Below are 13,734 nucleotides of genomic sequence, written 5' to 3' on the forward strand. Positions count from 1 at the left end.
TCTCTATGGGACTCAAGATTGGGTCTCTTTGGGACTCGAGATGGGGTCTCTTTGGGACTCGAGATGGGGTCTCTTTGGGACTCAAGATGGGGTCTCTTTGGGACTCGAGATGGGGTCTCTTTGGGACTCGAGATGGGGTCTCTTTGGGACTCAAGATGGGGTCTCTTTGGGACTCGAGATGGGGTCTCTTTGGGATTCAAGATGGGGTCTCTATGGGACTCAAGATGTGGTCTCTATGGGACTCAAGATGTGGCCTCTTTGGGACTCAAGATGGGGTCTCTTTGGGACTCGAGATGGGGTCTCTTTGGGACTCGAGATGGGGTCTCTTTGGGACTCGAGATGGGGTCTCTTTGGGACTCGAGATGGGGTCTCTTTGGGACTCGAGATGGGGTCTCTTTGGGACTCGAGATGGGGTCTCTTTGGGACTCGAGATGGGGTCTCTTTGGGACTCGAGATGGGGTCTCTTTGGGACTCGAGATGGGGTCTCTTTGGGACTCGAGATGGGGTCTCTTTGGGACTCTTTGGGACTCGGAGGACTCAAGATGGGGTCTCTTTGGGACTCGAGATGGGGTCTCTTTGGGACTCAAGTGGGGTCTCTATGGGACACAAGATGGGATCTCTATGGGACTCAAGATGTGGCCTCTTTGGGACTCAAGATGTGGCCTCTTTGGGACTCAAGATGTGGCCTCTTTGGGACTCAAGATGGGGTCTCTTTGGGACTCGAGATGGGGTCTCTTTGGGACTCGAGATGGGGTCTCTTTGGGACTCAAGATGGGGTCTCTTTGGGACTCAAGATGGGGTCTCTTTGGGACTCAAGATGGGGTCTCTTTGGGACTCAAGATGGGATCTCTTTGGGACTCAATGGGACTCGAGATGTGGCCTCTCTTTGGGACTCGAGATGGGGTCTCTTTGGGACTCAAGATGTGGTCTCTTTGGGACTCAACAAACTCTTTGGGACTCAAGATGGGGTCTTCTTCAGGACTCAAAATGGGGTTTTGGGACTCTAGAGACTCAAGATGGGGTCTCTTTGGGACTCAAGATGGGGTCTCTTTGGGACTCAAGATGGGGTCTCTTTGGGACTCAAGATGGGGTCTCTTTGGGACTCAAGATGGGGTCTCTTTTGGGACTCGAGATGGGGTCTCTTTGGGACTCGAGATGGGGTCTCTTTGGGACTCAAGATGGGGTCTCTTTGGGACTCAGATGAGATGGGGTCTCTTTGGGACTCGATGGACTCAAGGGTCTCTTTGGGACTCAAGATGGGGTCTCTTTGGGACTCGAGATGGGGTCTCTTTGGGACTCAAGATGGGGTCTCTTTGGGACTCAAGATGGGGGACTCAAGACTCGTCCTCTTTGGGACTCAAGATGGGGTCTCTTTGGGACTCGAGATGGGGTCTCTTTGGGACTCGAGATGGGGTCTCTTTGGGACTTTCTCTTTGGGACTCGAGATGGGGTCTCTTTGGGACTCGAGATGGGGTCTCTTTGGGACTCGAGATGGGGTCTCTTTGGGACTCGAGATGGGGTCTCTTTGGGACTCGAGATGGGGTCTTTTGGGACTCGAGATGGGATGTCTCTTTGGGACTCGAGATGAGATGGGGTCTCTTTGGGACTCGAGATGGGGTCTCTTTGGGACTCGAGATGGGGTCTCTTTGGGACTCGAGATGGGGTCTCTTTGGGACTCAAGATGGGATCTCTTGGGACTCAAGATGAGGGACTCAAGGGGCCTCTTTGGGACTCAAGATGTGGCCTCTTTGGGACTCAAGATGGGGTCTCTTTGGGACTCGAGATGGGGTCTCTTTGGGACTCGAGATGGGGTCTCTTTGGGACTCAAGATGATGGGGACTCTCTTTGGGACTCAAGATGGGGTCTCTTTGGGACTCAAGATGGGATCTCTACTCGAGATGTGGCCTCTTTGGGACTCGAGATGGGGTCTCTTTGGGACTCGAGATGAGATGGGGTCTCTTTGGGACTCGAGATGGGGTCTCTTTGGGACTCAAGATGGGGTCTCTTTGGGACTCGAGATGGGGTCTCTTTGGGACTCAAGATGGGGTCTCTTTGGGACTCAAGATGGGGTCTCTTTGGGACTCGAGATGGGGTCTCTTTGGGACTCGAGATGGGGTCTCTTTGGGACTCGAGATGGGGTCTCTTTGGGACTCGAGATGGGGTCTCTTTGGGACTCAAGATGGGGTCTCTTTGATGGGGTCTCTTTGGGACTCAAGATGGGTCTCTTTGGGACTCTCTTTGGGACTCAAGATGGGGTCTCTTTGGGACTCGAGATGGGGTCTCTTTGGGACTCGAGATGGGGTCTCTTTGGGACTCAAGATGGGGTCTCTTTGGGACTCAAGATGGGGTCTCTTTGGGACTCGAGATGGGGTCTCTTTGGGACTCAAGATGGGGTCTCTTTGGGACTCAAGATGGGGTCTCTTTGGGACTCAAGATGGGGTCTCTTTGGGACTTTCTCTTTGGGACTCAAGATGGGGTCTCTTTGGGACTCGGATGGGGTCTCTTTGGGACTCAAGATGGGGTCTCTTTGGGACTCGAGATGGGGTCTCTTTGGGACTCAAGATGGGGTCTCTTTGGGACTCAAGATGGGGTCTCTATGGGACACAAGATGGGGTCTCTTTGGGACTCGAGATGGGGTCTCCTTTGGGACTCGAGATGGGGTCTCTTTGGGACTCGAGATGGGGTCTCTTTGGGACTCAAGATGGGGTCTCTTTGGGACTCAAGATGGGGTCTCTTTGGGACTCAAGATGGGGTCTCTTTGGGACTCAAGATGGGGGGTCTCTTTGGGACTCAAGATGGGGTCTCTATGGATGACTCAAGATGGGGTCTCTTTGGGACTCGAGATGGGTCTCTTTGGGACTCAGATGGGGTCTCTTTGGGACTCAAGATGGGGTCTCTTTGGGACTCAAGATGGGGTCTCTTTGGGACTCAAGATGGGGTCTCTTTGGGACTCAAGATGGGGTCTCTTTGGGACTCAAGATGGGGTCTCTTTGGGACTCAAGATGGGGTCTCTTTGGGACTCAAGATGGGGTCTCTTTGGGACTCAAGATGGGGGGTCTCTTTGGGACTCGACTTGGGACGAGATGGGGTCTCTTTGGGACTCGAGATGGGGTCTCTTTGGGACTCAAGATGGGGTCTCCATGGGACTCAAGATGTGGTCTCTATGGGACTCAAGTGGGGTCTCTATGGGACACAAGATGGGGTCTCTTTGGGACTCAAGATGGGGTCTCTTTGGGACTCGAGATGGGGTCTCTTTGGGACTCAAGATGGGGTCTCTTTGGGACTCGAGATGGGGTCTCTTTGGGACTCAAGATGGGGTCTCTTTGGGACTCAAGATGGGGTCTCTTTGGGACTCAAGATGGGGTCTCTTTGGGACTCAAGATGGGGTCTCTTTGGGACTCGAGATGGGGTCTCTTTGGGACTCGAGATGGGGTCTCTTTGGGACTCGAGATGGGGTCTCTTTGGGACTCGAGATGGGGTCTCTTTGGGACTCGAGATGGGGTCTCTTTGGGACTCAAGACTCAAGATGGGTCTCTATGGGACTCAAGATGGGGTCTCTATGGGACACAAGAAGGGGTCTCTTTGGGACTCTTGGGACTCAAGATGGGGTCTCTTTGGGACTCAAGATGGGGTCTCTTTGGGACTCGAGATGGGGTCTCTTTGGGACTCGAGATGGGGTCTCTTTGGGACTCGAGATGGGGTCTCTTTGGGACTCGAGATGGGGTCTTTTTGGGACTCAAGATGTGGTCTCTATGGGACTCAAGATGGGGTCTCTTTGGGACTCAAGATGGGGTCTCTTTGGGACTCAAGATTGAGTCTCTATGGGAATCAAGATGAGGTCTCTATGGGACTCAATATGAGGTCTCTATGGGACTCAAGATAAGGTCAAGATGAGGTCTCCATGGGACTCAATATGAGGTCTCTATGGGACTCATGATAAGGTCAAGATGAGGTCTCTATGGGGCTCAAGATGGGGTAAAGGTGGGGGTCTCTATAGGACTCAAGAACAGGTCTCTATGGGACTCAAGAAGAGGTCTCTATGGGACTCAAGAAGAGGTCTCTATGGGACTCAAGAAGAGGTCTCTATGGGACTCAAGATGAGGTCAAGATGGGGTCTCTATGGGATTCAAGAAGCGCTTAAGATGGGGTCTCTATGGGACTCAAGATGCGCTCAAGATGGGGTCTCTATGGGACTCAAGATGCGCTCCAGATGGGGTCTCTAAGGGACTCAAGTTGCGCTCAAGATGGGGTCTCTATGGGACTCAAGATGCGCTCAAGATGGGGTCTCTATGGGACTCAAGATGCGCTCAAGATGGGGTCTCTATGGGACTCAAGATGCGCTCCAGATGGGGTCTCTAAGGGACTCAAGTTGCGCTCAAGATGGGGTCTCTATGGGACTCAAGATGCGTTTAAGATGGGGTCTCTATGGGACTCAAGATGTGCTCCAGATGGGGTCTCTATGGGACTCAAGATGCGCTCAAGATGGGGTCTCTATGGGACTCAAGATGCGCTCAAGATGGGGTCTCTATGGGACTCAAGATGCGCTCAAGATGGGGTCTCTATGGGACTCAAGATGCGCTCAAGATGGGGTCTCTATGGGACTCAAGATGCGCTCAAGATGGGGTCTCTATGGGACTCAAGATGCGCTCAAGATGGGGTCTCTATGGGACTCAAGATGCGCTCAAGATGGGGTCTCTATGGGACTCAAGATGCGCTCCAGATGGGGTCTCTAAGGGACTCAAGTTGCGCTCAAGATGGGGTCTCTATGGGACTCTAGATGCGTTTAAGATGGGGTCTCTATGGGACTCAAGATGTGCTCCAGATGGGGTCTCTATGGGACTCAAGATGCGCTCAAGATGGGGTCTCTAAGGGACTCAAGTTGCGCTCAAGATGGGGTCTCTATGGGACTCAAGTTGCGCTCAAGATGGGTCTCTAAGGGACTCAAGTTGCGCTCAAGATGGGGTCTCTATGGGACTCAAGATGCGCTCAAGATGGGGTCTCTATGGGACTCAAGATGCGTTCAAGATGGGGTCTCTATGGGACTCAAGATGCGCTCAAGATGGGGTCTCTATGGGACTCAAGATGCGCTCAAGATGGGGTCTCTATGGGACTCAAGATGCGCTCAAGATGGGGTCTCTATGGGACTCAAGATGCGCTCAAGATGGGGTCTCTAAGGGACTCAAGTTGCGCTCAAGATGGGGTCTCTATGGGACTCAAGATGCGCTCAAGATGGGGTCTCAATTTGACTGAAGATGCACTTAAGATGGTGTCTCTATGGGACTTAAGATGCACTCAAGATGGGGTCTCTATGGGAATTAAGATGCGCTTAAGTTGGGGTCTCTATGGGACTCAAGATGCGCTCCAGATGGGGTCTCTATGGGACTCATGATGCGCTCAAGGTGGGGTCTCTATGGGACTGGAGATGTGCTCAAGATGAGGTCTCTATGGGACCGAAGATGCGCTTAAGATGGGGTCTCTATGGGACTCAAGATACACTCAAGATGAGGTCTCTATGGGACTGAAGATGCGCTTAAGGTGGGGTCTCTATGGGACTCTAGGTAAGCTCATTATTGGCTCTCAATGGGACTTAAGCTAGTGTCAAGATGAGGTCTCTATGGGACTCAAGATGCGCTTAAGATGGGATGTCTATAGGACTGAAGATGCGCTCAATATGGGGTCTCTATGGGACTGAAAACGCGCTAAAGATGGGGTTCTCTATGGGACTCAAGATGCGGTCTTAATGAACTCTATGGGACTCTAGATGCGGTCAAGAAGAGGTCTCTTTGGAACTCAAGATGCGGTCAAGAAGAGGTCTCTTTGGAACTCAAGATGCGGTCAAGATTGGGTCTCTATGGAACTCAAGATTCGGTCAAGATGAGGTCAATATGGGACTCAAGATGAGGTCACGATGAGGTCTCTATGGGACTCAAGATGAGGTCTAGATGAGGTCTCTATGGGACTCAAGATGAGGTCTCTCTGGGACTCAAGATGAGGTCTCTATGGGACTCAAGATGCGGTCAAGATGAGGTCTCTATGGGACTCAAGATGCGGTCAAGATGAGGTCTCTATGGGACTCAAGATGCGGTCAAGATGAGGTCTCTATGGGACTCAAGATGAGGTCTCTATGGGACTCAAGATGAGGTTTCTATGGGACTCAAGATGCGGTCAAGATGAGGTCTCTATGGGACTCAAGATGCGGTCAAGATGAGGTCTCTATGGGACTCAAGATGAGGTCTCTGTGGGACTCAAGATGCGGTCAAGATGAGGTCTCTATGGGACTCAAGATGCGGTCAAGATGAGGTCTCTATGGGACTCAAGATGCGGTCAAGATGAGGTCTCTATGGGACTCAAGATGCGGTCAAGATGAGGTCTCTATGGGACTCAAGATGCGGTCAAGATGAGGTCTCTATGGGACTCAAGATGCGGTCAAGAGGAGGTCTCTATGGGACTCAAGATGCGGTCAAGATGAGGTCTCTATGGGACTCAAGATGCGGTCAAGATGAGGTCTCTATGGGACTCAAGATGCGGTCAAGATGAGGTCTCTATGGGACTCAAGATGCGGTCAAGATGAGGTCTCTATGGGACTCAAGATGCGGTCAAGATGAGGTCTCTATGGGACTCAAGATAAGGTCAAGATGAGGTCTCTATGGGACTCAAGATGAGGTCTCTATGGGACTCAAGATGAGGTCTCTGTGGGACTCAAGATGCGGTCAAGATGAGGTCTCTATGGGACTCAAGATGAGGTCTCTGTGGGACTCAAGATGCGGTCAAGATGAGGTCTCTATGGGACTCAAGATGAGGTCTCTATGGGACTCAAGATGAGGTCTCTGTGGGACTCAAGATGCGGTCAAGATGAGGTCTCTATGGGACTCAAGATGAGGTCTCTGTGGGACTCAAGATGCGGTCAAGATGAGGTCTCTGTGGGACTCAAGATGCGGTCAAGATGAGGTCTCTATGGGACTCAAGATGAGGTCTCTATGGGACTGAAGATGAGGTCTCTGTGGGACTCAAGATGCGGTCAAGATGAGGTCTCTATGGGACTCAAGATGAGGTCTCTATGGGACTCAAGATGAGGTCTCTATGGGACTCAAGATGAGGTCTCTATGGGACTCAAGATGAGGTCTCTATGGGACTCAAGATAAGGTCAAGATGAGGTCTCTATGGGACTCAAGATGAGGTCTCTGTGGGACTCAAGATGAGGTGCGGGACTCAAGATGCGGTCAAGATGAGGTCTCTGTGGGACTCAAGATGGGGTCTCTATGGGACTCAAGATGAGGTCTCTATGGGACTCAAGATGAGGTCTCTATGGGACTCAAGACTGATGGTCTCTGTGGGACTCAAGATGAGGTCTCTGTGGGACTCAAGATGACTCAAGATGAGGTCTCTGTGGGACTCAAGATGAGGTCTCTGTGGGACTCAAGATGAGGTCTCTGTGGGACTCAAGATGAGGTCTCTGTGGGACTCAAGATGAGGTCTCTGTGGGACTCAAGATGAGGTCTCTATGGGACTCAAGATGAGGTCTCTGTGGGACTCAAGATGCGGTCAAGATGAGGTCTCTGTGGGACTCAAGATGAGGTCTCTGTGGGACTCAAGATGAGGTCTCTATGGGACTCAAGATGGGGTCTCTATGGGACTCAAGATGCGCTCAAGATGGGGTCTCGATGGGACTCAAGTTGCCGTCAAGTTGGGGTCTCTATGGGTCTCAAGATGCGCTCAATATGAGGTCTCTATGAGACACAAGATGCGGTCAAGATGGGGTCTCTATGGGACTCAAGATGAAGTCAAGATGATGTCTCTATGGGATTCAAGATGCGGTCAAGATGAGGTCTCTATGGGACTCAAAATGCGGTCTGTATGGGACTCAAGATGAGGTCTCTATGGGACTCAATATGTGGTGAAGATGAGGTCTCTTTGGGACTCAAGATGCGGTCAAGATGAGGTCTCTGTGGGACTCAAGATGAGGTCAAAATTAGGTCTGTATGGGACTCAAGATGAGGTCGGGGTCTCTATGGGACTCAAGATGAGGTCGGGGTCTCTATGGGACTCAAGATGTGGCCGGGGTCTCTATGGGACTCAAGATGGGGTCGGGTCTTTATGGGTCTTAAGATGGGGTCGGGGTTTCTATGGGACTCAAGATAAGGTCAAGGTCTCTAAGGGACTCAAGATGGAATGTCTTTGGGACTCAAGATGGGGTCGGGGTCTCTACGGGACCCGAGACGGAGTCTCTACTGGACCCAAGATGCTCTCAAGATGGGTTCTCTATGGGACTCAAGATGGGATCTCTATGGGACTCAAGATGCGCTCAAGATGGGGTCTCTATGGGACTCAAGATGCGTTCCAGATGGGGTCTCAATGGGACTCAAGATGCGCTCAAGATGGGGTCTCTATGGGACTCAAGATGCGCTCAAGATGGGGTCTCTATGGGACCCAAGATGCGCTCAAGATGGGGTCTCTATGGGACTCAAGATGCGCTCAAGATGGGGTCTCTATGGGACTCAAGATGCGCTTAAGATGGGGTCTCTATGGGACTCAAGATGCGCTCAAGATGGGGTCTCTATGGGACTCAAGATGCGCTCAAGATGGGGTCTCTATGGGACTCAAGATGCGCTCAAGATGGGGTCTCTATGGGACTGAAGATGTGCTTAAGATGGGGTCTCTATGGGACTCTAGGTCCGGTCAATATTGGCTCTCAATGGGACTCAAGCTAGTGTCAAGATGAGGTCTCTATGGGACTCAAGATGCGCTTAAGATGGGGTCTCTATGGGACTCAAGATGCGCTCAATATGGGGTCTCTATGGGACTCAAAATGCGCTCAAGATGGGGTCTCTATGATACCCAAGATGCGCTCAAGATGGGGTCTCTATGGGACTCAAGATGCGGTCAATATGGGGTCTCTATGGGACTCAAGATGCGCTCAATATGGGGTCTCTATGGGACTCAAAATGCGCTCAAGATGGGGTCTCTATGATACCCAAGATGCGCTCAAGATGGGGTCTCTATGGGACTCAAGATGCGGTCAATATGGGGTCTCTATGGGACTCAAGATGCGCTCAATATGGGGTCTCTATGGGACTCAAAATGCGCTCAAGATGGGGTCTCTATGATACCCAAGATGCGCTCAAGATGGGGTCTCTATGGGACTCAAGATGCGCTCAAGATGAGGTCTCTGTGGGACTCAAGATGAGGTGAAGATGAGGTTTCTATGGGACTCAAGATGCGGTCAAGATGAGGTCTCTGTGGGAGTCAAGATGCGGTCAAGATGAGGTCTCTATGGGACTCAAAATGTGCTCAAGATGAGGTCTCTATGGGACTCAAGATGCGGTCAAGATGGGGTCTCTATGGGACTCAAGATGCGCTGAAGATGGGGTCTCTATGGGACTCAAGATGCGCTGAAGATGGGGTCTCTATGGGACTCAAGACGCGGTCAAGATGGGGTCTCTATGGGACTCAAGACGCGGTCAAGATGGGGTCTCTATGGGACTCAAGATGGTGTCTCTATGGGACTCAAGACACGCTCAAGATGGGGTCTCTATGAGACTCTAGATGCGCTCAAGATGGGGTCTCTATGAGACTCTAGATGCGCTCAAGATGGGGTCTCTATGAGACTCTAGATGCGCTCAAGATGGGGTCTCTATGGGACTCAAGATGCGCTCAAGATGGGGTCTCTATGGGACTCAAGATGCGCTTAAGATGGGGTTTCTATGGGACTCAAGATGTGCTCAAGATGGGGTCTCTATGAGACTCTAGATGCGCTCAAGATGGGGTCTCTATGAGACTCTAGATGCGCTCAAGATGGGGTCTCTATGGGACTCAAGATGCGCTCAAGATGGGGTCTCTATGGGACTCAAGACACGCTCAAGATGGGGTCTCTATGAGACTCTAGATGCGCTCAAGATGGGGTCTCTATGGGACTCTAGATGCGCTCAAGATGGGGTCTCTATGGGACTCAAGATGCGCTTAAGATGGGGTCTCTATGGGACTCAAGATGCGCTCAAGATGGGGTCTCTATGGGACTCAAGATGCGCTCAAGATGGGGTCTCTATGGGACTCAAGATGCGCTGAAGATGGGGTCTCTATGGGACTCAAGATGCGCTGAAGATGGGGTCTCTATGGGACTCAAGATGCGCTTAAGATGGGGTCTCTATGGGACTCAAGATGCGCTCAAGATGGGGTCTCTATGGGACTCAAGATGCGCTCAAGATGGGGTCTCTATGGGACTCAAGATGCGCTAAGATGGGGTCTCTATGGGACTCAAGATGCGCTCAAGATGAGGTCTCTATGGGACTCAAGATGCGCTTAAGATGGAGTCTCTATGGGACTCAAGATGCGCTCAAGATGGGGTCTCTATGGGACTCAAGATGCGCTGAAGATGGGGTCTCTATGGGACTCAAGATGCGCTCAAGATGGGGTCTCTATGGGACTCAAGATGCGCTCAAGATGGGGTCTCTATGGGACTCAAGATGCGCTCAAGATGGGGTCTCTATGGGACTCAAGATGCGCTTAAGATGGGGTCTCTATGGGACTCAAGATGCGCTTAAGATGGGGTCTCTATGGGACTCAAGATGCGCTTAAGATGGGGTCTCTATGGGACTCAAGATGCGCTCAAGATGGGGTCTCTATGGGACTCAAGATGCGCTTAAGATGGGGTCTCTATGGGACTCAAGATGCGCTTAAGATGGGGTCTCTATGGGACTCAAGATGCGCTAAGATGGGGTCTCTATGGGACTCAAGATGCGCTCAAGATGGGGTCTCTATGGGACTCAAGATGCGCTGAAGATGGGGTCTCTATGGGACTCAAGATGCGCTGAAGATGGGGTCTCTATGGGAATCAAGATGCGTTCAAGATGCGGTCTCTATGGGACTCAAGATGCGCTCAAGATGGGGTCTCTATGGGACTCAAGATGCGCTCAAGATGGGGTGTCTATGGGACTCAAGATGCGCTCAAGATGGGGTCTCTATGGGACTCAAGATGCGCTAAGATGGGGTCTCTATGAGACTCAAGATGCGCTCAAGATGGGGTCTCTATGAGACTCATGATGCACTCAAGATGGGGTCTCTATGGGACTCAAGATGCGGTCAAGATGAGGTCTCTGTGGGACTCAAGATGCGCTCAAGATGAGGTCTCTATGAGACTCAAGATGCGCTCAAGATGGGGTCTCTATGAGACTCATGATGCACTCAAGATGGGTCTCAAGATGCGGTCAAGATGAGGTTTCTGTGGGACTCAAGATGCGCTCAAGATGAGGTCTCTATGAGACTCAAGATGCGCTCAAGATGGGGTCTCTATGAGACTCATGATGCGCTCAATATGGGGTCTCTATGGGACTCAAGATGCGCTCAAGATCGGGTCTCTATGGGACTCAAGATGCGCTCAAGATGGGGTCTCTATGGGACTCAAGATGCGCTCAAGATGGGGTCTCTATGGGACTCAAGATGCGCTCAAGATGGGGTCTCTATGGGACTCAAGATGCGCTCAAGATGGGGTCTCTATGAGACTCAAGATGCGCTCAAGATGGGGTCTCTATGGGACTCAAGATGCAGTCTCTATGGGACTGTAGGTCCGGTTAATATTGGCTCTCAATGGGACTCAAGCTATAAGGTCAAGGTGAGTTCTCCATGGGACTCAAGATGATGCTATTGTCAGGAAAGGTATATCACTATGAAAATACGGATGAAAAGAGAAAGAAGCTACACAATTCTTGATACTAAATAGGAACATCAATAGGTCATGCCATTAAGATTAAGATCTCAACAGTCTTCTACTTTTAACTTCCAAATTTCTCGTAATTTTTTTTTTTTAGTTTCTCTGTTCTTATTATGAAATTATTGTTTATATCATTTTGTGGAATGATATGGCTATTGCAATTCAGTACAATTAGGCAGAATTATGCGTCTGTTGTTATAAGAAACAAAAACAAAATGTAAATCTAGTAAGGAAGGCACACAAATGTTATACACGATAAACTGTCCAATGTTTCTTTTGAGAATAAAGCTTGATTCACTTGAAAAGTGCATTCATATAGATTAATTTCACAATCGTGAACAAAAATGAAAAAACTACAGGCATAAAATTATTAGCAACTACAAGTACTCACATATCACGTAGTCCCTCAAACAGTATATTTACATCACGTGCTCATCTTTCAGTATTTCAATTACGGAACTAGTTCAAGAGAGGGAGTTAAATTATTCATTAATAGTGTTTCTATCTTACGCCGAACTGATTGGGGCAGCCGTTGCTATATTTTCATGGGTAAATCTGAAGTTTAATATGTGCTTGGCTGCCCCAGCAATATGATTTCCGGAGGCGCTCTAAAAGCAACTATGCCTATAGTTTAATAAGCGCTCAACTTCCTTACTAGTATGGTCTAAAAGCAACTAGCCTATACTTTGAATGGCAATGCAGAAGACTAAACAGTCAAATGTCCCAACACCATTGAAGGTATCATTTGAAACTAGTATTATATGGAGAATTGGTGAAGTTTGAACAATGTTAATGTGCTTGTAATCACGTAAAATTGTTCAACAATGAGAAATCAGAATTGTGTTCATCCCATGAGAAAACTGTTTTCTCGTACGAAAGAGCCTATCGATTATGGAAGAAGATAAAGAAAACGAAAACGACTGAATGAAAGCCATATCAGAATCGTAATTGTCCTTTGAAGTACTGTATTTGAGATTTGCGAGTATTAACACCAGATGCTTAGTGAAGATAACCTTTTTTCTAGGTTTATAATATCTAGTCTTTCCGGATTAAACAAACTATGGTGAAAATTAACAGGGTCCACCAGTTTAACCGATAAACTGCATCAATCGAATGAGCTAATGCAAGAGAACCAATATCAAGAAATTAAATTATTATTTTCCCTCAACACCGGAAAATAGAGCTTAAAATTGTGCGTTCTCTGCGTAAAATAATTTGTAATATGAGTTTGTCGTAATTTTATATGGCTTTAAAAGTGTAAAATTTATAAAATAACAACGTAAATAATTTATTTGTGATTAAATTTTATTGTTGTATTGCAAGATAAGACCTGGGGAATTAGTTATTGACGATGACTGAAAAATCGCAGCGACCGATTTCAAGTGTCATTCAGCTCGCCATACTTTGATGTCGTTTTATAAGCGCAAAACTTATAAAATTTACATACAATTGAAATAAATTACTGCATTGCAAGATGTGACCTGGAGAATTAGCTACTGACGAAAGTCTTAAAAATTCGCAGCGACCGACTTCAAGTGTCATTCAGCTCGCGGAGGCGGCGGCGGCGGCGGAGGGGGGGAGGGACGGAGGGAGAGCGTGACACGCCATCTAGGAGAACCAGAACCCGTCTATGAGTGCCAAGTGTCCAGCACCAGGCAGGCACTCCTCTTCCTCCGCTTCACCATGGCCGATATGGATGAGCAGGAACGGAAGGTTGTCACGGAGTTCTGCCACCTGCTGGAGAAGTCGAAGCAGCTGTTCAACGGCCTTCGGTAAGTGGGCGAGGAGGAGGAGGCCCTCGGTCGCCAGATTTCGTCTGCTGCAATGTTTACATTCTGGCAGCGCGGGAAAGCAGACGACGCAGACGCTCGCCTGCCCCCGATCGCCCCTTTTCATGCCCAATGCAGTCTCCGGCGTCGATTGGCGCTCGGGAGATGCTTGATTGCCCTTTCGCTTTACCCGCTTTTGCTTTTCGAGGCCTTGCGTCTTTCCCGACGGCTGTCTGTACGTTGTCCGTGCATGGGTGGCGA

General features: G+C 49.7%; 2 protein-coding genes across 6 annotated transcripts in view; one reads left to right on the forward strand and one right to left on the reverse strand.

The window, feature by feature from the left end:
* LOC136829912 (uncharacterized) overlaps nucleotides 1–13,734 on the reverse strand; it is a 167,904-nt gene that overhangs the window by 60,169 nt on the left and 94,001 nt on the right. The window lies entirely within an intron of this gene.
* The window catches only part of LOC136829908 (protein SCAI), a 41,832-nt gene continuing 41,345 nt past the window's right edge, over nucleotides 13,248–13,734 (forward strand). For 2 of the 4 annotated variants that reach the window (XM_067089043.1, XM_067089044.1), the window contains exon 1: nucleotides 13,248–13,476. In XM_067089043.1, the coding sequence (XP_066945144.1) occupies nucleotides 13,388–13,476 (89 nt within the window). In that variant the 5' untranslated portion in view covers nucleotides 13,248–13,387. The remainder of the gene's footprint in view (nucleotides 13,477–13,734) is intronic. The other 2 variants (XM_067089042.1, XM_067089045.1) reach the window with 2 other exon arrangements.

Source organism: Macrobrachium rosenbergii, chromosome 45, assembly GCF_040412425.1.
Source record: "Macrobrachium rosenbergii isolate ZJJX-2024 chromosome 45, ASM4041242v1, whole genome shotgun sequence".
NCBI lineage: Eukaryota > Metazoa > Arthropoda > Malacostraca > Decapoda > Palaemonidae > Macrobrachium > Macrobrachium rosenbergii.